The following is a 26,648-nucleotide window of genomic DNA, read 5'->3' as shown; positions in this document are numbered from 1 at the left end:
AACACTGTGGTTACCACCAGTTAGCCTCAGGATTCTGAGGCACAGAGGTGTGAAGTGGGTTGTCCCGCAGGATTCAAGCAGGGTCAACTCCCAAGGCTGCAGTACATTGCCTATTAGGTGCAGTGGGATGATGAACACCTTAAGGGGCAGTGTGTGGAGCACTGGAGAAACACAGATGGGCAAGCTACATAGCCCCAAGTGTACAACACTACCCAAGGGGCCATATTTGGTTTTTGAGGGAAGACATGGCTTTCAGTGAAGGCTCTGCCACTTTCAAGTTGGGTAACCTTGGGGCAGGGTTGTTCAATTTGGGTTTGTTTCGCTTTGATCTACTCTTAGTCCATCTACTGATCTGTAAAACTGGGGTATTGCCTATTTCAAGTGTGGTTGAAGGGTTAAGAGATACACAGCTAAGCATTCAGGTCCTCATACTTCATGCTTGCTGATGTGAACAAAAGTACATGGGGTGGGAGCAAGAGCGGAGAAGCATTCTAAGAAAAGGGAACAGCACATTCCAAAGCTACAGATCCAAAAAGAACTTGAGGAATCCAGGAGAGGGACAGGGTGAGGTGGCTGATGGCCTTGAAGACCAGCTAAGAAACTTTGACTATTTAATAATAAAAAGAAAACAGCCACCATTTGTTGAGGGTCTGCTCTTAATTATTTCCAGCAAAACTACTCCAGCGAGGTAGATTTAATACATCCAACTGTACACAAAAGGAAATTGCCAGGAGCCACAGAAGAGGTGTAGGCAGGGAGGTGACTTGATCAATTGTGATTTTAGAAGCCTTGGGCCACAGGGGGTGCTCTAAGAGACCTGCCTCGAATTCCATACATTAAAAGTAGTAATAACATTTTTCATTTTTTCATTTGCTCCACAGTTTATATTCACTGTACAACATATGAAAAATATAAGAAAATTTAAAGAAATATAAAAAATTGTTAACTCCACCTTCCAGAGACATTCCAATTGATACTTTCCTTCCAGTCTTTTTTTTTTCCTCTATGCAAAAAATATGTAGTCATTAGAATGGCCGTTAGATAGAAGATGGGGAGAAGCCACTGCAAAAACGCCCTTGATACTCCCTCTCTTTTTCTTCTTCGTTTTCTTAGGATCACACCAAGAGGCGGGGCTGAGTCCATCCGCGTTTTCAGGAAAAGTCCCTAGGACTTGCAGCCTCTACCCTCGCTCGCCTCAGGCCGGTCTCTAGAGGGCGCTGCCGAAAGACCGGGCGCAGAAGGAACGCGACGCGGAAACGCGCTTAAATTTGGGCACCGCCGCTGCCCGTAGCCGGCGTCCTCAACATGGCGGCTCCCCAAGATGTCCACGTCCGTATCTGTAACCAAGAGATTGTCAAATTCGACCTGGAGGTGAAGGCGCTTATCCAGGTACAATTCCCGGGACCTCTGCCGGGCTCCAGCAGCCTTAAACCCAGGCTCCACTGGCTCCTTGTAAGCTTGGCGGTCTCACTCCCGAGCTTTCCCCACTTGGTCAAGTCCCTGAGGTCGTTGGTCCCGCCCCATGGCCGGCTGCCCCGTTGTGGTCCCCCTTTGGTCCCGTTTCCTTGACCGTTGGCCCTGATCCTCCATCCACTTGCTGTCGTCTTGCCCTCTTCTGGACACTCCCATGTTCCCCGGTCCCTGACCAGGCTACCCCTTTGTGGCCCCCCATTGGCCCCTCCCACGCACTCTTCTCGACTGGGACCGCCACACAACATACCTGTCACCCTGGTGGGCCCCGCCTTCTGACACTGCCCTCCCCACCATTTGGTGGCGACCTGGGGGGCATTAGCCCCGCCCCCTCCTGGCCAGCTGGGCTGGGTGCAGTGTCCCGTGGTACCAAAGGCCGCCTGACACGGGAGGCACCCGGTGAAATGAACTTAACTTAGACTGTAGTTGTGACTTTGTAAATGAGGAAATCGGGTAAAGTGCCAAGGCCTGAATCAGAGGGCAGATGGTGGCAAAACTGCGACCTGACGGGCAAAGTCAGCCTAGAGAGGGACTTAAGCAGTGTCTACAACTTCCTTTTAACAGACTGGGTAATTGAGATGCTTTGCCTTAAGCCATTTAAGGGTAGTAGGCCCCAGAGCAATAACCAATTGACATAGGCAAGAGTTAGGAATGTAGAAATGGTTCCTTGAATTTAGCAAAAAGAAACCAGGAGTTTTAAATCTTGGTTTTAGGCAAATCATTTCCCTTTCCAACAAATGTTACTAGACATTAGATGTAGACTCAGAGTTTGCAACTAGCTGTGGCAAAAAGTGAAGGAAAGTAGGACTTCCCATAGAAACCAGATGCAGAATAAACCAAAGTAGTGCCTTATCGTGGTGCAAGGGGGTGTGATTTAGCAAGTAAGCCAGAGAACAAGTAAGGAAACTTGATGCAAGCATTTAAATTTCTTCAACTTCACTTCTTCTCCATACACATTGCAAAACTGTTGGGATGAGTCTAGAAAAACAAATTTAGGATTCATACAAATAAAATTGCCTTTTTACATAATCTAAGTTGCTTAAGTCCCCTTTTGTACTCTCTAATATTTGGGTTCTCATGGCTGCTAATGAGAAAGATTGATTATATCTAGATTTACTGCACTCTTATTGTGTTCCAGCTCCTCTGCAACATGCTTTACATACATATATGGTCTATGTGGTAGGCAGTGTGATGAGGAAACTGAGGCACAGAGAACTCAAGTGACTTTTTGTTACACAGCCAATAAATTGCTACAGCCAGAATTTGAATCCACATACTCTGGCTCTAGGGCCTGCTCTAAAACCTGACCCCAGTAATTGTGAATGTCCAGAAACAAATTCTAAATCGACCCTTGGACATGTCTGTAAACAGGGTGATTTATAACAGATGGTTTGTAAAATCAGATTGAAGTTAACTTTGTCCTATGATGCCAGGAATTGAGCATCCTGATTTTCAAGTTGGAAAGATCTAAAGTTAAAGTATCACTTTTGGATGTCCATTCTTGTTGGACATACAAGCTGCTTTAAGCCTTTTTATACCGGCCAGGTGGCGTTTTGTTAAACTTTAGGAACTAGTAAGTCAAGACAGTTGTGTTTCTTTTTATGCTTTTATATTACATGCTCAAAATTAATTTAAAGAGGTATGAGAGAAATGTAAATGATAATGTTTTTGCTTGTGTTGCAGAGGTAAGCTGCAAAGATCAGGATGAATTATAGTCAGTAGGCCAGCCTTAGTTGTGGTCTAAGCCAATTCTGTCATTGTACAGATGGTATCATTTCATTTCATTGCTTCGAGAAAGGCCCTCTCACCTCTTCAGTGTCTCCTAGGATATTCGAGATTGTTCAGGACCATTAAGTGCACTTACTGAACTGAATACTAAAGTGAAAGGGAAGTTTCAGCAGTTGCGGCACAGAATACAGGTGAGTAGCTGCAGAGCTGAAATGTGGGGAGATTGGGTAACAATGAGGAGGCTCCGTCTTGGGAGTAACCTCCACTTGAGAGCTGTCCAGGTTCTTTTTTTTTTTTTTTTTTAGTAAACGTTTGGACAGTGAGGGTAACTGTACTTCCATGCTCTCAAGGTAAAAGTAAGGAACTTTTGAATGCATTGTCAGTGTCTCCTGGGGTTTTTTTCGTGCTCTGCTTTGCCTAGCATCTTCCTCCGTGTTTCTGAGGTCTCCAGTCACTTCATATGCACATATAGCACTCCCGAATCCAACTAAGGTGTATGTGCTATCTCAAAAACCACCGGAGTGAGAAGTATCCATTTGCATAGCCTGCTTCTGCTGCTGTGCCCTAGTGAGAATAAGATGGGTGCATGGGTCTGCCCATCCCTGAGTGGGTCTGGGGGCACCCGGTCTCACTGCTTGTGGTCCTGGGATTTAAAGACCTGTGCTTTTCCTGTGACGTGGTCCCAGATGCCAGCCAACAACCTTGTTGTTTAACAGACGACAGTCTGTTTCCAAAGCTGGAAGAAAAACTGGCTATTCGGAAATAGTATGTCTGGGTCCTGTGTGTTGCCTTCCTAAGGGATTTTCAAGGCAATTGTGAAGATAAGCAGTTTTTGTCATAAAAATTCACTTTAGAATTTTAACAATGTCACTGAACCTGATCTTTTTGCCTCCATCTCTAGCACTGATTTAATCATTTAATTTTTTATTTTTGAAAGGCTCTTACTTTCATATGTTTTATATATATATATTTACAAAACATACATATATATATGTATGTTTTGTAAATATGGGCACATAGTGGGGTGCCTGGGTGGCTCAGTCGTTAAGCACCTGCCTTTGGCTCAGGTCTTGATCCCAGGGTCCTGGGATCAAGCTCCGCATCGGGCTCCCTGCTCGGCAGGGGGGAAGCCTGCTTCTCCCTCTCCCACTCCCTGCTTGTGTTCCTGCTCTCACCATCTCTCTCTGTCAAATAAATAAAATATTTAAAAAAAAAAATATGGGCACACAGTGGAACCTTCAAATTGTTTGCTACCAGTCAATAATGAAATAGGTACAGGGATTGAGAGTGAGCATTTGGACGTGTAGCAGTTTGATATTTCCATGATATCTCCAAGTGGGACATGCATCACTCACAGGTTGACCGCTCTGGCTCTTAGTTCCCTTCTCTCCTTGGGGCCCTGGGGATTATCCCTACTTTCTTGCAAGTCAGCTATATATTTATAAGGATGTTTGTTCTCTGTTACCTGGCATTCCTAAGTGTTCTCTTTTAGGAGGGTTTTCAAGTGCTGTTGTATAACCTGCCTAGAAAGAGAAGTGCTCTTTGGTTTTTATATTGGCTTTTAAAATCATTTTAATATAGAGCTCTTTTCCCCCAAAGGAGCTTGAGCAGTCAGCGAAAGAGCAAGACAGAGAGTCGGAGAAGCAAGTTCTGCTCCAGGAAGTGGAGAATCACAAAAAGCAGATGCTCAGGTAGGTGGGGCCTGTGCTGGGTCACTTGCTCCTTGGGAGGCTTGTACAAGGGTTTGCCTAACAAACCTGGCTTAATGATTTAATTGTGTCATTTCTACACAGACTGAACGTCCTCTCTAGATCAGTAGTTCTCAAAGCAGGGGCCAGCAAGGGTTGTTGGTAGGTCAAATTGTGTATAGTTTACAAAAGCATATTTACCATTATACTGTATTTTATATTTTTAAGACAAAACCAAAAAATGGTTGCTTTTGTAATACAGGGTCCTTTTTCTTTAAGTGTAATCATTACCAGAGAAAGTCCTACTTAGGAGGGACCAAAATTTAGAAAGCTTTGAATGGCACTTTATCTTAAAAAACGAAACCCCCCAAAATGTAAATAAGGTTATGTTACGTTAAATAAAATGGTGGTCACCATTGTAACTGTGTGCTAACCTTTGATTATATAACTGAAGTATGTGCTATTTCTGGGTATTGAGCTGGGGGACTTGCCAACAAAATTGTCTGATGGCATGAAACAGTACCTGTCCCTCCACATTTGACTTTTGTATCATAATCATAAAGAGGTTTGTCGTGGCAGAAATATTTGAGGACTCCATCAACTCTTCCAATCCTCTGGTGGCCAGGTCATTCTCGTTTGAAGCCCCTGCTAGTCATCATCCTCCTGGGTGTTCCCTTCATCCTTGTTAATTACTCTAACTCTGCCATACCTGTATTTGTCTGTGGCTTTGCTTCTCATTTGAATAATTCTCCAGCATCATCCTTGCTGACAGCAGCTGTGTTTAGAACACCCAGCAACAGGAGGAGACTGACAAAGATGTGGGCATGGTGGTGGCTAGTGTAAGTAGGGAGGGATGTGTGGGTGGCGACCAGTGTTAAAGTGCGTGGCTCAGTCTTAATATTTTGTGGCGTGATGGTGTTTGCTTCCCTCGGCCACCAAGGATACTCAGATTATGAACACTGAGTCAAGAGGACCCCTTGTATAAAGCATAGTAAGTTACACCAGATAAGATGGGCTTAGCATGGGTTTAAAGTTGAGAATGGCCATTCACGATGTGGAGTTACAGGGGAGAGAGAGAAAGCAGTAAATGAATACTTTGGCAGTTGTGTGTGAAAACTGGTTGTGCTTGCCTGGGTTATCATGCTTATCACACCATTCAGCAAATATTTGTTTGCTTGTCTTTCTCCCCAGTAAATGTGAGCCCCTTGAGGGCAGCCACTGCAGCTCACTTATCTCTGTCACAAGGCCCAGCAGAACCCCCTTGCTAATAGTTCGAAAATGTAATTGATTCTTTTTAAACATCAGGTGTGAAATGGCATAGTAGATGTTCCGGTGGCAGAGAGCTCATTTTAATGTTTTAAGCACAGAGGTGCTCTTAGAAAAACACCCTATCAGTTCACGTGCCCTGTGTTTGACTTCATAAATATCTCAGGGGTTAGCACAGTTGCCGTGAACCAGCTGCCTAAGAGTTCTAGTGCTTGAGTTTGATTCTCTGAGGGGCCCAATTAACATTTGTATAGTCCATCGACAAAAGCTGTACTCCCGGGCGCCTGGGTGGCTCAGTTGGTTAAGCGACTGCCTTCGGCTCAGGTCATGATCCTGGAGTCCCGGGATCGAGTCCCACGTCGGGCTCCCTGCTCAGCGGGGAGTCAGCTTCTCCCTCTGACCCTCTTCCCTCTCGTGCTCTCTATCTCTCATTCTCTCTCTCTCTCAAATAAATAAATAAAATATTTAAGAAAAAAAACAAAAAAACAAAAGCTGCACTCCCTAGGGAGCTGTTCATCAAATTTGAGGTGTCTCTCATAAGGGAGATCGGGTAAAGAATGTAAGTAAATCACATCAAACTGGGCTCTGCTAATACATTGTGTTTCTCTTGTTCATGATTGTTCTGGCTGTGTAAAGAACAGCAAATCTTAAAGAAATATTGAGCAAAACCGAAGTGCTGAATCGCTACATTGTACACCTGAAACTAATATTACAGTGTATGTTATCCGACTGGAATTTAAATAAAAACTTAGGGGTGCCTGGTTGGCTCAGTCGGTTGAGCGACCAACTCTTGATTTCGGCTCAGGTCATGATCTCAGGGCTCTGGGATCAAGCCCTGTGTCAGGCTCTGCACTGAGCATGGAGCCTGCTTGAGATTTTTTTCTCTCTCTTCCTCTGCCTCTCCCCCTGCTCTCTCACTCTCAGGCGTGCTCTCTCTCAAAAAAATGAAAAAAACCTAAATAAAACTTTAAAAAGAAAAGAAATATTGAGGAAAACTGCCTTTCTATGATTTTTCTACTTCTCATAATACCTATTGATTGGCTAATGGGCCAGAAACTGTTGTTCTAGGTACTGGTGATCCAGAGATGAGTAAGACATGGTTCTCAAGAAATGGAACCAACCAGTACGCAAGGCAAAGAGCAGTAAAATGTTAGAGATAACTTGACAGAACAGGGCGTCGTGCGCCCACGGTGAGTTTGAAGTCTGAAGCCATTGCGGGCTGTCAACACAGAAGTGCTGGGACCAGACTGCTCCCTCTGGCTGCCCTGGAGGGAGAGGGACAGTTACAGGCAGTAGGGCAGTAGGAGAATGTCCCAGAGGCAGCCTCCAGGGTCCAGACCAGAGGTGTTGTGGCCTGAGCTGGAACAGTTGCTGGGGCAACCAAGAAGTGGAAATGGCGGGTGGTGGAGATGGACTCTGTGGGCCACTCCTGGGTGGCCTTCCCCATCACTCCCTTGCCAGAAGGAAGAACTGCTGTGACTTGATCTGACAGAAACTCATGCAAGACCCTTTTGATTCCAGCAATCAGACCTCATGGAGGAAGGCTAATCTCACTTGCAAAATTGCTATCGACAATCTAGAGAAAGCAGAACTTCTCCAGGGAGGAGACCTCTTAAGGCAAAGGTATCTGTCTTTTTGTCTTTCTGGGCCCTGATGATAGAACAGCAGTTGGCAAGGTGCAAAACCCACGTAAGGAACCCCTTCTTGTTTTCAATGTAAAACTGGTACTTAATTTTATTATATAGGTAATATTTTTTAAAGTATGAAAGAAATACATGCTTATTTTAATAAATTGGTAAAATAAAGAAAAATATTAATGACAAAATGAAACCATACTGTCATTGTGTTGCACACATTTTGGTATATTGCCTCCTTCCACCATTTTTTTTTCACAAAGTCTGAATCATACTGTATATAAAACTTATTGCCCTGCTCTTCATCACATAGTATTATAGCACAAAGACTTGCTTGTTGCTTTAGAAACTCTTTAAACAAAAGTTTAAGAGTACATAGTATTCCCCTGTATTAGCTAATCCCCTGTTTGTGGGTGTTTACATTTCTAGTTTGTACTGTAAATAATACACAAGGCCATATCCCAGGACATAAGGCTTTGTCCACATTTTGGATATTTCCTTTGGAGAGTTTCCCAGGGATGAGATTATTGGGCCAAAGACCTAAATGTTTCTAAGGCTCCTAATATGTATTGCCAAATTGCTTTACAGAAGGTAGCAGCAGTTTGCGTTCCTACTAGCAGTCTTCAGGAGTGTGGTGTCAGTGTACCCTTGCCGGTGTTGACTGTGATCATTGATATTTAAATAGATTTTATTTTGATAGATTAAAAAGATGGGATTTCATTTGACGATGGGATGTCGATGTCAACAAGCCTCCTCTCACTCTGGACTTTTAGGAAAACCACCAAAGAGAGCCTGGCCCAGACGTCCAGTGCCATCACGGAGAGCCTCATGGGAATCAGCAGGATGATGTCCCAGCAGGTCCAGCAGAGCGAGGAAGCCATGCAGACTCTAGGTAAAGCCGGACCTGGAGTTAGAAGCTTCTCCCAGAGACTCCAGCCCCAGAGCCCTTGCCCTGGCACCTGCCACCAGGCTCTTCCGCCTTTGCCCCCTCCCCTCCCCTCCCCTCCCCTCCGAGCTTGCTGACTCGTGTGGCCTCGGCAGTGCGGTGCTGCCTGGAGTGGGGCGGGTCGCTCCTACTTCTCTTCTTGGTTTTTATAGCTGCACTAAGAAGATCTGCACACCCCTCTCGAAATGTTTCCCTGGCAGAAGCACTCCCAGGGTCTCCTGTGAAAAGCAGAGATCTCCAGGTCTTCTCCTGGAGAGTGGGTGCCAGTAGGGCTGGGGGAGGGGCCTGGCAGTCCCTTTTTTTCTCTGGAGTTCTGTGGACCCATGTGGCCAGGCAGGTTGGGGAATCATTGCTTGAGGAGATGTTTAGTATATCGGCTGCTGGTCGGTCTGCTAGGGCCTCAGCTTACAATTATGGTCAGTCTGCTGGGGCCTCAGCTTACAATTATACTCTCCAGTGTTATTTTTACTATGAGCTCCTTTTAAAAGATACCATCAGAGGCCACAACAGAAGCCACTTGAGCGTCTGGTTTCTCTAGCAGCTTTCCCATGGTGTCTCCCTTGTAATGTAGAAGAGAATTGACCCTCTTCAGGGTCCTCTGTATAGGAAAACGAGGAGAGAGTTTACTGTTTGAGACAGTTTTGGAAGATTTCACAGAGACTAAAGCAGAGAGTGTGGTATGCACTTGTCAGCTCATGGCCAGTCTCGTTTCAGCTCCACCCTTCCTGGGCCTCCATCTGGATTATTTCAAAGCAAATCACAGACATCATCTAAAAATATCTCAATATGTCTCTCTAAAAGATAAGAGACTCTTGAAACAAAAAACAAACAAAACCAAACCACAATACCATTATCACTCTTAAAAAGTATCTGTAATTTTGAGCCGCCTTTTTTTCTGTGCACTATTCAGACAGGTGGAAGGAAAAGCAAAGCAAGCAACTTGTCCCCAAGGTCAGTCCCTGTGTTTGAAACCTATCTGGGCATTTAGGCTCAGAACCAGCCAGTCACCTCTGCTACATGCGTGCTGGCAGCGGGGCTCAAGCCTTGGGAGAGACCTGGGAGAACGTGCAAAATAGGAAGCCACCTGGCCTTTGAGTGGAGGGCTTTTCTGCTTTGATGCAGGTGACAGGACGCCTCCCCATACACACACAGTTTATACACACATCAGAAACAGATGAGATAGTTAAGTGGTGAGGAGGGTGCACAGATGCCGATGGCTTCTGGGGTGTTGAGGGCTGTTCTTAGGGCCCATTTTGTAGGAGAGAAAACTATTGAAGAAAGAAGAATGCAATTCTTAATCCTTTCCTTACAGCTCACAAATTCAGCTTGATTTAAGAGCCCAATAGGGCTACAAGTTTTTTTAAAAAAAAGCATGTGAGGGATATAATGTCTGGAATTTGCTGGAATTGGGTGGGGTAGTATGGGAACAGGAGCACCAGGGAGTTGGTGGTTCTTGGGTATGGGTGATGGGCATAGGACATTTCATGATACTATTCTCTCTACTTTGGTGATGCTTGAAAATTAGCTATCATACGAAGTTTAAAAAGAAAGGCCTGTTAGATTTTTTTGAACTGACTCTTAGGTTTTTGGGATGGAGGTAGGCATGGAGAAAGGGCAAAGAGAGGGATTTTTGTTGTCTGAGTGTTTATTTTTCCCCTTCATCTGTCTTTATAGAAACACTGCTCTGTTTCCTCTGGTAATTTCTTTTACTTACTCATTGACTTTTAATTTTATGAAAAAGTAATATGCATTACATGGTTAAGAAAAAAACCTCTAGGCCTGCATTGTCCAATAGAAATAGAATGTGAGCCACATATTTAACTTTAAATTTTCCAGTAGGCACATTAAAAAAGGTAAAAAGAAACCTATGAATCTATTTAACCCAATACATATAAAATATTACCATTTCAATATGGAATGTCAAAAACTATTGAGATATTTTACCTTCCTTTTTCTCATACTAAATCTTGGAAATCGTGTGTGTGTTTTACACCTAGGGACATCTCAGTTTGGTTTAGCCACATATACATGCTCAAGTATCACCTGTGTCTAGGGGCTGCCATATTGGACAGTACAAGAGAGAAGTAAAACGATAGCTCTCTCTTCTGACCTCCCTCTGACCTCTGGCCATCAGGTCTACTCCTCAAGGGCAACCACTGTTACCAGTTTCTTTTATATCCTCCTGAGCGCCTCCAAGCACATATAGCACAAGCAAATTAAATATTGTTTATCCCCCACTCTCTTACATAAATGGAAATTTTCACATACGCTCTTTCACACCTCACTTTTCCACTTAACAGCACGTTTTATTCTGTGGATGTTCTGATGATGTTAGGCTTTGGGGGAGAATCTTGCCAGGTAGACCTTCTTACCCAGGTGTCAGGCTCAAATACCCATACTCAGAAGTACATTTGACTCCTAGGCACAGTGAACCTTAAGGCACAGGTACCTCCCTTTAGATTTCATACAGTGGCCAGAGCATAGGTGTGATATCTTTAAAGCCACGGCAGTGTCCCAGGCCTGAAGAACTGGTGTGTGTGGGGGCTGGCAGCAGGGCCTAGCCCAACTTGTTAGGATCCCACCAAGAGCAGATCTGACTCTCAGGGGTCCTGGCAGGGTGCACCTCAGGTGGAAAGTCTTGGTAACTCTTAGCTTCTGCCCCCCCAAAAGACCTCATAGTGCCTGGTCACAATTGCCCGGGTTTGTTTTGGGGCTGGTGCTTCTTCTCACCAGCACTTGCCTGCTTTGGAAGGAACTCTCTTCTTTTTTCCCTGGTGATATGCACATTGGAGAACACCTAGTTGTGGCCCTGTGACATTGTATATAAACAAACCACATCACTCTGAGCTGAATAGGACCTAGGGAGGTACTTTCCTTATAATATCCTTGTTCGTTGCTCCTCTGTTTGTCTCTGCTCACATTTTTGCTTATGGCCGAGGGGAACTTGCTGCAAAGTGCAGTGTTATTTGCTGGTAACCCAGCCAGCAGAGCAAAGTCTTTGGATTTGGTGCTCTACAGTCTCTGAGTCAGGCTCCCTCCCTCTTTTGTTTCAGCCAATTCTTCCCGGACTATCCTGGATGCAAATGAAGAGTTTAAGTCCATGTCAGGGACCATCCAGTTGGGACGGAAGCTTATCACAAAATATAATCGCCGAGAGCTGACGGACAAGCTTCTCATTTTCCTTGCCCTGGCCCTTTTCCTTGCTACGGTCCTCTATATTGTAAAAAAGCGGCTCTTTCCATTTTTGTAAGATCTAGAATTACCAGCTTTTGCCCTTTAAGCTCCAGTGTCAGGATCTGTCCATGCTCCTGAGCTCTGGCCCCAGCTGCCAAATCATTGCACACCTCTGTGGCCTGCTCCACTTGCTCAGCAGGTGGATTGCAGACCCAGCCCCCCAGCTTTCTGTAGGCAGCTGGTTAGCCTATAAAGGGCAAGTAGAGCAAGGGGAGGCCTGTCATCAGGACACCTGCAGGACACAGGGACTCCAGGAGCCATCACACAGTGCGTGTGGCTGTCACATGGGGCATGCAGAGGCCAGCCTTCAGGATTGGATCCTCCTCTCTCCGCTTCTCCTGCTGTAGCCTTAATGCCAGATTTGGTGGAAGGAGGAGAGAAGTGGGGAGAAGGATAAGGAAAACTCAGGCCCGTTCCTTGAATAAACTTGACTCTATTTAATAGAATGAAATGCATGTGGATTTATAATGTATCCTTCTAGGAATTTGTGTCCTGTTTTTGATGTCCAGATTTCTAGAACATCAACTTAAGATCATTTATTTGTTTATTCAACAAAGGATTATTAAGCAACAGCCACATGCAATGTATTATAAGACGTTGCTGACCGTTACAGCAGCTGTAAAGCTGCTGTGGTTCCTCCCTCACGGAGCAAGAAGAACAAGATCTCATAGGCTCTAAAAAAGCAAGTTACAAAAAGCCCCCACGGGAGGTGGCTGACACCACATCTGAAAAGGCTCAGGCAGACATCCTTCTCTTTCTATGTACAGTGGTGGGCCTGGCCTGGGGGTGTGCCGTGTCTTGGGGGCTGGCCCATGTCTTTCTCTTTGAGGTCCAGAGCTAAATATAACCATGAGAGTGAGCCTAGTGATAAGCTGAGGCCTGTCTGGGCCTGAGTTCTGTTGAGGCCTGGGGGATGCTAGGGCTCAGGCTGGGAGATGTTAGTGTCTCCTTGTGCTGTAGGACTGGCTGGCCTCATGAAATCCCAGCCTCCCCACTATTTATAGCCCCAGAGGCCCTGGGAGGTATAGTGTGGAGGCAGAGGGGAAAGTGGAAAGAACGTGGACTTTGAACCTTGGTTTTGAGTCTTGGCTCTACTACTAAGGGACCATGTGACCATGGGCAGGTTACCTTTTGTCACTGAGCCTCAGTTTCCCCACCTGTAAAGTGGGGATGATAGTCCATACAGTCATTTGTAGAGTCAATAGGAGAATCAAACAAGAATGTACAGTAACAAGTGCAGCTTCTGTCTGACTGGACAGTGGGCTTCCCAAATGGGGCCCCCTCCAGGACTCTGGGCCCTGAGGTTTCCTGCAGCGAATGGGCTTTAGTGAAAGCTGGCCTGGGCGTCGGAAGTTCTGTTAGATCAGCTTGAGCAGAGGGAGGGTGTGAACAGTTACGGCTTCAGTTAAAAAGTCCGGATTGTCATGGGACCAAGTGTGTGAGAGATTGGCTGCACACCTCTGACTAGTTTAATGAGCGGGTTCTAAGTTAAAGTGTGTGTGTGTGTCCTTGTCCACACATGCTTCTATACAGATATCATTCTTAAACAATTTCTGGACTCAGAAGACGGTGCAAAATGTGTATGCATGTGTCTTATTTATAGTCAAATTAAAGCTGAGAATAAAGCACAGATGGGAAATTCCCACTCAGATTCCAGCTGTAAGTGCAGCAGATGGATGTTATCAATTTAGGATTTTCTTGTCTTAACATTTTTCTTTACTACTTCCCACTAATTGTCAACATCCTCCTTACAATATGGGAATGTGTGGGCTCTGTACTCCTTAAAAAAAATCTCCCTTTGACTTTATTCTTCTTTAACTTGTTTCCTTCTGCAAATAGGTTGAATTTGAAGTGCCATCAATAGCATTATATCTTGCAGCCCCAATCAGCCAGCCACCAGGATTCAAAATGATCCCCAAGTGGGCTGGCTGGGCAGAAGCAGCCACCGCCATGTTCATCCGTGAGGGGGCAGTGTTCACATTTGCTCTATGATCTTGCTGTGTTTAGGACTCTCTATCAGTCCACATGGAATGTTCTTATGGATTTTTTTTTTTTTCAGATACCAGACTTTAAAAAAAAAGGCCATAGAAATGTACAAAGTCCACCTATATAGTTTTTGGAGGATGTTTCATAAATGATTTTAATTCTCACTGTTAACAGTAACGTAAACGTGTATTCTACATTTTGCTTAGATGAAGGTCAAGGAGCTAAAAGGACAGAGCATCTGGCAAGAGGTCGTTCATTCAAGTATTTACTGAGCACCTACTTTGTACCAGGCGCTGCGTTAGGTACACTCAGTGAACAAAACTAAAATTCCCTGTCGTCATGGAACTTATAATATGTGGGGGAGGGTGGGCAGATGATAAACAATTAAGATACTAAATAAGTCATTCATTCTGTTAGAAAATAAGTGTTTTAGGGAAAAGTGAAGCTGGTTAATGGAGATCTGGAATATAGGTGAGGGGATAGGTTTGCAGTATTAAGTAGGGTGGTCAGAGCTGGCCTCAATGAGGAGGTAAGATCTGAGCAAAGGCCTGTTGAGGATGAAGACACCTTAGCCATGTGGACTGCTGAGGGAGGAGGGTTCCCCACAGGGGCCAGCTAGAGCTAGTGCAAAGGCCTACAGTGGGAGCATCTGCGATACTGTGATTTATTGTCAGAAATATGTATTTGGTGTCCCCGGTCCTGGCACAGAGCTGCTAAAGCCCTTGGACTTTCCTACAATGAGAGTGATAAAGGTTTCTTTTGTTAATCTTCATGGGGCCACTTTTGGAAAGCACTAAGGATGGGGGCTGGTTGCCTGGGCCTCAGAGGAGGGGAGGGGGCTGGAGATTGAGTTCTGTCACCAATGGCCAGTGATTTAATCAATCATGCCTGTGTAATGAAGCCTCCACAAAACCCAAAGGGAGGGGCGCCTGGGTGGCTCAGTCATTAGGCGTCTGCCTTCGGCTCAGGTCATGATCCCAGCGTCCTGGGATCGAGCCCCACATCGGGCTCCCTGCTCAGTGGGAAGCCTGCTTCTCCCTCTCCCACTCCCCCTGCTTGTGTTCCCTCTCTCGCTGTGTCTCTCTCTCAAATAAATAAGTAAAATCTTTAAAACAAAAAACCAGAGGGACTGGGTTCAGAGATCTTCTGGGTTGGTGAGCACGTGGAGATCGAGGGAGGGTGGTGCACTTGGAGAGGGCATGGAAGCTCTGCGTTCTTTCCTCATGCCTTGCCCTGGCATCTCTTTCATCTGTCTGTTCCTGAATTATATCCTCTTGTAATAAACTGACAATCTAGTAAGTAAAACGTTTCCTTCATTTCTGTGAACCTCTCTAGCGAATTAATCAAACCCGAGGAGGAGGTGCTCATGGGAACCTCCCATCTGGGCCTGTTAGTCAGAAGCCCCTGTGACTATCTAGACTTGTGATGGGCAGCTGAAGTAGGGGTGGAGGGGTGGGGTCGCAGTTTTGTGGGATTGAGCCTTTAACCTGTGGGAACAGATGACCATGTGCGTAGTGTTCGAATTGAGTTGAATTAGAGGACACCCAGCTAGAACTGATTGTTGGTGTGGGGAAAAAATCCATACGTCGGAAATGCATCCATGCATGCACTGGAGCATGACTGATGGGGGAATAGCAAGGAAGCTAGGTTAGAGCAGAGTGTGGGGAGTGGTAGAGAAGTAGTACAGGACATCAGAGTGGGAACAAAATCATGAGAAGCCTTGTAGGTCATTGGAATGATTGAGCTTGTACTTTGAGGAACATGGGGAGCCACTGGAGCAGAGGAGTGACTTGATACGACCTACATGTTGGTAACAAAGTGAACGAGACAAGTGCAGAGCAGAGTGGCCAGTTGGGAGGACCATTGCAGATGTCCAGGTAGCAGATTGACGGTGGCTTATACCTGGCGGAGCAGTAGAGGTGGTGAGAAGTAGTCATATTCTGGATATATTTTGAAGATAGAACCAATAGGATAAGGTTTCATGAAGGAATGGGTATCATTCTTGAAGGAATGAGAGCCAAAACTAGGAAATTCCTTTTTTTAAATTGTCCTTTTATTTTTAAGTAATCTCTACACCCAACATGGGGCTTGAACTCACAACCCTGAGATCAAGAGTCGCATCCTCTACCAAGTGAGCCAGCCAGGCGCCCCAAAACTATGAAATTCTTGGCCTATGTAACTAAAGGAGGAAAAGATCAGGAGTTGGGTTTTGGACGTGTTGGACTTGAGATGTCTACTTAGACCCCCTAGTCAAGATGCCAGGTACACAGGTGGTTATGTGTGAGTCTGGGGTTTGGGAGAGCAGTCAGGGCTCGTGGTATAAATTTGGAAGAGGGCGTGTAGATGGGATTTAAAGACATGAGGTTGGGTGAGCTCGCCCAGAGATTTGAGTATATAGATAAAGAACTCACGACAAAAAAGAGGAGCCAGCACATGAGACTAAGGAGGAATGCCCAGAGACAGAGCCACTGTTACCAGTGAGGCTTCTTAGGGAGTCTGTTCTTTTAATCCCCCAAATAGGAGACTTTCTGATCTACAAGAGTCTGTGTTTTTCATCCTTGTCTTCATCGTTGTCATCGTCACTCTCATCATCAAAAGCATCTACTGTTTGTTGAGTTCCGGCTGTGTGTTAGATCCCTGAGGACTGCACATAAATGCAGTTCCCTCTTGCCTTTCAGGACAGCACAGAATGACAGTGGTGCCCGTGCGCTGGCTGTCATAGGGGACCTGTGGAGGGAGGGAGCATTCCTCTGTGACAGCACGGGGAAGGTTGTGCCTTCACCCTTGAGCCCTGCTCTGTCTTCTCCCCTTTACTGCTCAACTTCTGTGACACGGTCTGTGTCCTCGCCTCCCACGTCCTGGGCCACTTAAGTCTGATTGCTGCGACAGTCCCACTCTCTCATAAACAAGCCTCCCTGGGGTCATCAGTTACCTCCAGGCTGTTCATCTGAAGGATGTCTGCCCCCACCTACCTCATCCTTAGCAGTTGTTGACCATGGTGGGCATTGTTCCTCCCAGAAACCTGTTTCTGTGATACCACACTCTAGGTTTTCCTCTTGTTCTCTGGCAACTCCTGCTCACTCTTCTTTCTTCATCTTCTCTTCAGCCTTAAGTGCTGGCTTACCAGAGCTGCTTCCCTCTTCTATGTATTCCCTCACAGGCAAGGTCATCCTTCTTCCCCCCTCCGCCCCCCCCACCCAGTTTAACAATCATCTAGAGAATCACTATCAATAATTTCAAAGTTCTGTCTCCATGACAGACTCTCAGGTGAGCTCCAGATCTCTATCATCTCCAACCTTCTAGCATCTCCATTCAGATGTCTCTGTCTCTGAGACTCCTCCACTTTAGGAGGGACCTCTCCCTCCCAGGCACAGCCTGGCTCTTCTCCAGCTTCCCTGTCTTCCCTGTCTTCCCTGGCACACCTCGTTTCCCCTCCCGGGCTTCCTTTTCCCTTCACCAGGCCCATCTGCTTCACACCTCTTGCCACCAGCCCAAGAGATGAGACTACATTCAACGGTCAATATTGTTCTGAAGGAAGGCAGATGCATTGTGTTAGTGAATTTAGGAGGTCAGGAGGCTCTACTGGAGGCAGTTTGGCAGGGTGACCCAATTTGGATATTTTTCTAAGGAAAAAAAGATAGTTAAAAAAAAAAAAAGATAGTTAAAATGTAAAATAAGCTTCCTTTTCTTCCTTGACTAATGGTGGTCTCCCCTGGGGCCCTGCCTGAGGGTTTGCCCAAGCTGTGTTTCTTCCCTAAACAAGGGCAGAATAAAAATAGCTGGGGGCTAATCTAAGAGATACCAGCCTGGAGTCTCAGCAGTTGTCAGGAATGAAGGGCTGCAGGCTGGGATGAGGGGAGGGGATGGGTGTTATCTACCCCACCAACTGCCCCCCCACCCCAATCCCCAACAGCAGAGCCCCAGGGCCCGTGGTATTGGTCAACTTACATTTTCAACGGCCCTACAGTGCACAGGGCCCCAAATCTGCCCTTTGGTGACAGAGGGGCCTGGGTTCTAATTGTAGTCTTCCTGGCCACATGCCCCTGGGCTGGGCTCGCCCCTCTGTTGTTTCCTCATCTGGAACACAGGGATACCCAACAGCATTGACCTCTTCGGGCTGCTGGGAGATTAAAGGACAGAAGTCACCCAAGAACTCACACAGTGGAGCGCACAGTCGCCCTGATGGCCATTGCATTCATTCCCAGAAAAACGTGGAATGACCTCATTCCCTTTTCTCTTTGGAGCTTTATTTTGGGGGAAATGGTGGTTAGGTGAAGAGGATGCTGGGATTGGCAAGGAATCAGGCCCAAGGATGGAGCAGAGTTTAGTTTCTCGGACGGTAGAGAGCTGAATGGGACAAAGCAGGTGGTGGAAAATTGGCCATCATTCTCAAAACATCCAAAAAGAAAAAAAAAAGTCAATGGGAAGAATTAGCTCAATGTAAAATGTTCTGTTTATTATTATTAAATGTTTGCTCTTCTCTCCCTGCCCCCGCAATCTTGTTCACTGGCAAAGAATGCTCCTGGGTAAAATGAATCCATAAAGTTAACAAATGAATGTGGACTGGAAAATGAAGAAATGGTCCCTCAGTTTTAATCTGACAGCTTGACTGGTATGAACGACAGGAGGGCTCCTAACAGAAATGTCACAGTTTCTGAGAAAGGAGTTCTTGGTTTGCAAGAGATGGCTCTGCCATTGCATTCTCTGCCACTACCTGACCGGGTTTGCAGACCAGGGGATTCAAGGACCGAGGGGAGGTGCGTTGTTAGGACTCTGCAATCTCCTGGCTGCCTTGCTGAAATGACTTCAACCCACTCCACCCCCAGTCCATTCCAGAATCGTACTGCATGTGTGCTTTGGCTACACTCTGCTGGGCACTAAGGACAGAAGAGGAGGATTCTCCCTGCCTTGCGGAGCCCACAGCCTATTGGAGACAGAGCTGGAGCTAGATAGTTACCCCAGAGGGTGGTAAGTGTCCTAAAGGGAGCCACAGGGGCCCTGGGGAGCACAAAATGACAACTCCTTTACACTGCTTAGAAGCAGCAAATGGTAGTCAAAATAAAATTAATGATAAGCAATTATAATGAGGTCCAAAAGCAGTGCTTGGTGAGGTGTTCAGTAGGTGATGATGTTAATAAATTTATTGAGTGCTTACTATGTGCCAGGCACTGTGCATTAATTCACTTAATCCAGGAATTCTACCTATAGTTAATGTTATTACAGCTGAGGCAACTGAGACCCAGAGAGGTCCAGAAACATACCCATGGTCACACAGTTAGCAAGTAACTGGTAGAACTAGGGTTCAAACCCAGACAGCTAGGCTCAAGAGTCTCTGGACTACTCCCAACAGTAGGAATAAGAGAGGCCAAACAAAGCTCTGGGGGCAGAGGCATCCTCCATGTAGACCCCACCCAGCAACCATAATGATCTAAAGGGGAGGGTAGGGATGGAGGAGTTGAGGGTGCAGGGTTAGCAGATCCCTTTGTGAGGGTGCCTGCTGAGCTTGGTCAGCATTGGAGGTTCAGGAATGGGACAGTCACATAAGCGAAAGAAATAATTCACTGGCTTGTGTAAAGGTAAGTGGCTTTAGACACAGCTGGCTCCAGGTGCTCTAACAAAGATATTAGAAACTGGTCTTTGGTCTCTCCCCTGTTTCCCTCCACTTGGCTTTCTTCTGAGGTGGACTCTGACCAGGTAGCAGGTTTCCCCCTTCCCCATGGGCAGCTTCAGACTTCCATCCACCTAGCTTGGAGTTTCTGAAGAAAGAGCCTTTTCCTTAAGAGTTCCTGAAAATCCCTCGCTGAGTCCCTGTGGCCAGGGGGCCAGGATGTCCTGATTGGTGAAGCCCTGGTCACACGGCCAGCATGGGCGTGGAATCAGCCCCGCATGGACCAGCCGCAGAGTGGAAAGTGGGAGGAGGTAGTTCCTTCAAGGAAATAAGAGCAGCTGGGCTGCGTTTTTGCCAGTATAGTGGTGTTCACGGTGCAGCTTATTTCCTTTGTAGGAAGAAGCATACTTTTAACAGCGGATTCTCTTATTAGGAAAGATCTGTTCATTGCAGGAAAATTAGAAAACATATTTAAGCCACACAAACTCCTCCTTCCAAAGATACGAATTTATAACCTCATCTAGAGAGAATTGCTGGAAACATTTGGGAGTGGATGCTGTATCTTTTTTTTTCTTTCTTCTTTTCTACCTTCAACATATATGGGATCATGTTGTATATCCTGGTTTGTTTGTTTTTACTTTAAAAAATAGTTGATCAAGATATAATTTATAATAAACTGCACATAATTAAACTGTATAATTTGATGATGTTTGTCATGTGTACCATGCAGTCAGGGTAATGAGCATATCCATCACCCCCCAAAATGTTCTGGTGACCCTTCGTAATCTTTAGTATATGTGCTGCAGAAGTGAGCACATGCTCCTTTGTAGTCTGTTTGCCGCCACCGGTCCTGTACTTTCTCCAGATGACCACTGATATGCTTTCTGTCACTATAGACTAGATTGTACTTTTCATCACTTTTTATAAATGGATCATATCATATATACTATTTGGGGGGTGTGGTTTTTTTCACTCGGTATAATTATGGACCTTTTACCTCAGTATAGTTATTTTGAGGTTCATTTGTGTTGTTAAATGTGTCGATAGTTCCTTTTTGTTGTTGAGTACTATTTTATTATAAGGACGTATCACAGTTTGTTTATCCGAACTGGATAGTGGTCTTGCACACCCATGTTCATAGCAGCATTATTCACAGAAGCCTAAATGTGGAAGTAACCCAAGTGTCCCATCAATGGATGAATGGATAAACCAAATGTGGTTATACATACAATGGAATATTGCTAAGCCTTAAAAAGGAATGAAATTCTGCCACACACTGCATGGATGACATACTTTGACGACATTATACTAAGTGAAATAAGCCACACACGAGAGGACAAATATTGTATGATCTCACTTATACAAGGTACCTTTTATAGTCAAATTCATAGTGACACAGTAGAAGGGTGCTGCTGTTGGGGGAGGGGAGAATGAGAAGGCACAATGGGGAGTTACAGTTTAGTGTTTAATGGGGACAGAGTTTCCATTTAGGGTGATTCAGTTTAGGAAAAGTTCTGGAGATGGATGGTGGTGATGATCATACAATAGTGTGAATGTGCTTAATGCCACTGAATTTTATACTCAACAAGGGTTAAAATGATAAATTTTGTGTTATGTATATTTTACCACAAAAAAAAATTGTTTTAAAGGAGAGGGTGGATTTCCCGGCATCCCCCTGGAGTGGCTCCAGATCTGAAGGGGAACTGTTGGAGCCTGAGCAGCTCTGGGACTGAGTCCTGAACAAGTCCTGACTCCAAGCGCTCGTGGTCCTAGCACTGTGCCCGTGCTGCCTCCCATCTCTGCTCTTCTTTGCAAGGCTTCATCCTCTCAGCCTCTTCTCGGTGGGACACGTGACCACTCGCTGCTCTGGGATTTAAGAAGACAGAACTTTCCCACATTTAGTAAGAAGGATACTACAGAAGGATTTATGGAACACAGACACCGGAAACCTCAAAGTCCTGTTCAAAACTCCCTTTTCCATCCCCATATTATCACCTCCAAGGGTGTGGCCATTCTTTTCCAAAGTGAACTTTCCTATGGTTCTCCCCTTTTCCTACTGCCCCAATTGGACTTGGGCTGGCTTATTGCAATAACTTTTTTTTTTTTTTTTTGAGGGGGGTCAGGGGCAGAGAGAGAGAGAGAATCTTAAGCAGGCTCCAGGCCAGTGCAGAGCCTGACCCGGGGTTCGATCTCCATCTCACGATCCTGAGATCATGACCTGAGCTGCAATCAAGAGTCAGATGCTTAATTGACTAAGCCACCCAGGCACCCCACGTAATAACTTTCTGAATGGTCTCCCTACCCTAGGCTCTGAGGGATGGGCTTATTTAAGGTGAAGAAACTTAGCACATTTCAAGAATGTGAGGGTGAATGGAGAAGGAGGTAGGCAAGGTCATGGGGGAGGTGAGGGGAGAGGGTTCACCTTGGGAGGGGGGTTCGTGTTCCACTGTAAGAACATTTCGAGAGAGTGTGTGTATGTGTGGAGACCTCTGCTGTCTTTGGTTTCTCTTTCCTGAGGGTTCAAGGTGGGGTTAGGGGTGCTGAGAAGATGGACAATACAGAGACTCATGGGGTGGTGGGTAGGATGGCTGGTAGTGTTGGAGCTTTGTGGAGGTTCTGGGAACTTTGGTTCAGGAAACCGCTGTGCAATCACTTTAAAAGATGTTTACAAATTTCTTGACATTCTTTCCATCAAAAGGTATAGTCTAAGTACTCTCCCGTTGACTATGGGCTGACTTTCATGACATGCTTCTAATAACAGACTGCAGTGGAAGTGATGCTGTGTGACATCTGAGACTAGATCATAAAACAATATAGCATCCATCTAGCTCTCTCTCAGGACACTCACCCTTACAACCCAGCCACCATGCTGTGAAGATGCCCAGGCCAAACAGGGAGGCCACTTGCTAGTTTTGGAGCCTAGCTGAGGTCTCTGCTGACAACCAGCATCAAATGCCAGGCGTGTGAATGATAGGGACTTCAAAATGACTCTGGCACCAGCTACCATTTGACTGCAACTGCGTGAACATGAGAGGCCCCAAGGAAGAAACGTCAGGCTGCACCCCATGGATCCCCAGAACCATGAGACAAAATGACAATGACCAAGTATTGTCGTTTTGCGCCCCCGTGTGTTGTGATTTGTTACACAGCTGGAACATGCTGCCAGACTGCCCTCAGAACATCAGTTCCTGTGGTTGACATTGTCCTTATCGAATGAACATTCATTTTTTGCTGGTAAAGTGATTCATTTGATGGTAAAAGCGATACAGGGTCATGTGAGAAAATTTGGAAAACACTGACACATTCAAAGAAGAAAAAATTACAAATTCAAAGAAGAAAAAATATACCCAAGATAATCCCTAGCACATAACAGGCACTCCATAAATATTTACTGAGGAAGTGAATGACCTGATGACTTGCCCCCCTGCCCCTGCATCCACTTTTGGGCATTTAGGTTGTTTGCAGGTTTTTGGAATGGTAGGTTTTTGACCTCTGGAGTTCACTGTGCTGAGCAAGATGGAAGCAGGACATGGTGAATCAGTTGGGCAAGCCATTTTAAGGTTTGCAACCTTAACATTTGTCTTTCCCAGAAAGAAAAGCATTTCCTGGAGCCTTCAGGAACCTTCCCCCCATCTGGGGCGTTGACTCACCCCAGCTCAGAAAAGAGATCGCAAACATCTTCCCTCTGGAAAATGGATTTACATAGGAAGGTGAGCTTTCAGGATAATATTTATATCCATCTTTCAGTCGTGCTGCTCATGTTACTCAGTGTCACGCTGACTTCAAACACTTCTCCCCAGCAAGTACAGGCATTGCCATCAGCTATTCTCAGGAACAAATGTGGTCATGTAATCCCAGGGCCTACAAAGAATGTGGCAGCAACTGAAACCAAATTAACCATTTTCTGAACCCAAAACTGGAAAGGAAATAGCAGAGGTACTTTTGAGCAGATAATATTAGTGACCCAGAATTTTCTCAATCCTCTGACCAAAATACATCCCTTTCCTTCTGACTTGAAAGTGTCCACTCACAACGTTAATGTTTTTCCTTATATATTTTAACACACTCAACATTGCCTTCTTCCCTAGCGTCTTGAAGTGATGTAACTGGTAGAAGCAGAGCAGAGTTTAAGGGGAGGCCTCCCCGGATAACCAGGCGTACTTTCCTCCTTTCTTTAGGGACGGGAAGTAGGTGTAGCTAAGCACAGATGAGGTTATTTTAGGAAATCGTCTGCGAGAAGAACCCATACTCCCTTCCCTTGGGCAGGGAAAGGATGTCCCTCTCCCCTAGCCTCAGGGTTGAGAGTCAAATGCCCCGTGGTGGGCGTCTGCTGTGTCTGTTTGTCCTACATCTATTCTCCTTTATCTGAGAATACCCCACCTCTGCCAGTTTTTCTTTGGGGAACCACCCTTTCCCACTCTCAGTCCACATGGTTAGAGTCGAGCTCACCCAACCCTTGATACCGGGGTTGGAGATGTGACCTGGACAATCAGGGTCAGATTAGCTCAGTGATTGGCTCATATAACCAAAGCCAGGCCACCAAGCATCAGTCCTGGGATGTTTGCTGGAATTCTCCAAAAAGAAGCATTCTCTTTTTCTGGGATTGCTAAGCTCATAGGAAGGGACCCTGGAACTACTGTCTTTGGGGGAGCCTGTCTAGAAGAGAGCCAAGAGACAGAGGGACAGAGAGATAGCCTCCTCCTGACATAATTTAAGCCCCGGGGTCCAGCTATGCCCGAAACCAGCTATATTTCTGGTCTGCCTGTTTAGGTCATCCAAAAATTAACTTATTTTACTGTGGCTTCTGTCACTTGCAACTCAAAGGGTCCTTAATCATACAGCCCCTGTGTATTGGAGGGGGGAGAAATTAAAGAGGGAGAGAACTGGCAGGCAAACCCCCTTCAAAAAGGCTTCCAGACAAGGGCCCTCCACATCAGTGTGGCCTAAAGCATAACGGTTTCTGTCCAGACCTTTCCCTACAAAGGCTTCAGGCCCTGTTGGCTTTCTGGTTTACTTTGACCACCAGTTGTTCAGTTGACTGTGAACTGGTCTTAACCTAGAGCTGGGATGTTAATTACCCCAAAGTCTGGGATTTGGCCCTTGTTGACATTAAGCCTGACCTTTGGCTTACCACAGGTTTCTGCCCCAAGACCAGGCCCTACCTGACACCACAGAGATGAGTGTGGGATGCCTGCTTAAATCTGACCACTGAGCAAGAATAAAGAAACTGGGTGTCAAAAGCTTTACCAGCCCCAGTGTGTTCCCTATTTGGGTTGCAACCTCATTACCATCACGCAGCTTCCCCACCCTGTCACTGGCCCCCAGTGCCCAAGCCAGAAACTCAACCTCCTTCCCATCTCCTTTGTCTTCTATCTCTTCTGACTCGTCACAAGCCCCCCTCCACTTCCACAGAAATACCTGATATGAAGAAATGTGACCAGATTCAAAATCCCAAGAAGTTCCTATATTGTAATTGCCAAGTGAAAGAAAAGAGAGGTTCTTTAAATGTAGTTTTGACCGTTATAATTTTTTTGAGCTGACAAGACAAAATTTTTTAAACCTTTTCTTTCTTTTTTTTTTTTAACTACTTGTGTTGTGAAAACAAAACCTCTTGGCTGTGCTGACTCTGAAGAATTTGAAGCACTCGTCATTAAAACAGGGATTGCCGGTGGCCATGAGCCTGAAGCCTGACACAAAAGTTACATTCATGGAAGGAAATTCTCAGATTTTTGACAATATTTCATTCCAGTTTCCTATTAAGTTTCCTCCTCTTTGTAATTTATTTTAAAGTCAGAGTTACGTCATCTGAAAGTGTGATGAATTTTTTCATGAAGCCCCAGAGAGACAAGTCTAAAACCCCTCTTGTCTGCTGCACCTGCCATAGCAACATTACCATCTTGGTAAAACTACTTTCTACCTTTTGGTGTGTCTGATGTATCTCTTTAAAAAGTCTGACAATTAGGAATCCAGAGCTCGGATCATCCTTACTGCCATTATCTTTCTAATCCAGACCCAGCACAGTCTTTGTGTTTTCTCCCCTGTACCCATCTCAGGATCCTACTGAAAGCCCGCAGCTAGTCCACTAGGAGAGTGAGAAACAAAACCATGTCAACCACGGAGTTTAATGTCATTGCATGTGGAATGGAGGTGCAATGCCTCTTTTCAAATGGGAAAGGAGAATAGCTTGATTATCTCTTGAATCATACTGACATATAGATATTCTCTCATATTCAAATTCTATATGGAAGAAGCCCCATTTCCAAAACCCATGTGAGAACAAGATGATTTCCCTTTAGAAAAGTCACTACGGCGTGTCAAAACACAAAATCTGAAGTTTTTGCAGATTGTAACTCCTTGGCAGATGTGTGCCAGATAACAGGGAGGCTTAAAACTACTACATGTTCACTTGGGCATTTATTCCAGAGAAATGGAAGTTTACATCCTCACAGAAACCCGTCGACGAGCATTCAGAGTGCCTTTAATAGCCCCAAACCAGAAACAACTCAAATGTCCTCCAACGGGTGAATGGCTAATCAAATTCTAGTACATCCTTACGGTAGAACACTACTCAACAACATTAGGGTTCAAACTGTCCATCTGTGCAACAACCTGGTTGGGTGTCATGGGAATGATGCTTCGTGAAGAAAGCCAGTCTCAAAGGTCTGCATGCCCTGTGAGTCCATTGATAGAACATTCTCAAAATGACAAAACTAAGGAGAAGGAGAACAGATTAGAGACAGCCAGGGGATGGGTGTAGGGGGCTCTGGCTGTGAAGAAGTAGCGTGAGGGAATTCGTATGTGGGGATGGAATGGGTCCATGTCTTGATTACAGTAGTGGTTACACCAGTCTGTTCATGGGATAAGATAACACAGGAACACACACACAAATGAACACGTAAAAACTGGTGCAGATTAGGGTCGGTGGTCTAGTCAACCATACTATATCCACATCAGTCTCCTTTGATGTTGGTCTACTGCTCTAGAAGATGTTACCATTGGGGGAGGCTGGGTGAAGGGTCCATGGAATCCTGTGTACTATTTTTGCAACTTCCTGGGAGTCTATAATGATTTCCAAATACAAAGTTTTT

At 45.4% G+C, this 26,648-nt stretch overlaps 1 protein-coding gene across 2 annotated transcripts; it reads left to right on the top strand.

Moving 5' to 3' along the window:
- Positions 1 to 1,152: 1,152 nt before the first annotated feature.
- On the top strand, positions 1,153 to 25,439 carry BNIP1 (BCL2 interacting protein 1). Of its 2 annotated transcripts, XM_027605286.2 has the most exons (7): positions 1,153 to 1,389; positions 3,297 to 3,389; positions 4,798 to 4,889; positions 7,674 to 7,775; positions 8,560 to 8,678; positions 23,151 to 23,270; positions 25,193 to 25,439. In XM_027605286.2, the coding sequence occupies exons 1-6, from the start codon at positions 1,306 to 1,308 to the stop codon at positions 23,264 to 23,266; spliced, it is 606 nt and encodes a 201-aa protein (XP_027461087.1). In that variant the 5' UTR covers positions 1,153 to 1,305; the 3' UTR covers positions 23,267 to 23,270; positions 25,193 to 25,439. The 2 variants fall into 2 exon arrangements, with proteins under 2 accessions (XP_027461087.1, XP_027461086.1); XM_027605285.2 differs by lacking the exons at positions 23,151 to 23,270; positions 25,193 to 25,439 and adding an exon at positions 11,786 to 14,869.
- Positions 25,440 to 26,648: the final 1,209 nt, after the last annotated feature.

This window comes from Zalophus californianus, chromosome 5 (assembly GCF_009762305.2).
Source record: "Zalophus californianus isolate mZalCal1 chromosome 5, mZalCal1.pri.v2, whole genome shotgun sequence".
NCBI classification, from domain to species: Eukaryota; Metazoa; Chordata; class Mammalia; order Carnivora; family Otariidae; genus Zalophus; species Zalophus californianus.
Note: the sequence above shows the minus strand (reverse complement) of the source record. Positions and strands in the feature narration are given on the sequence as shown.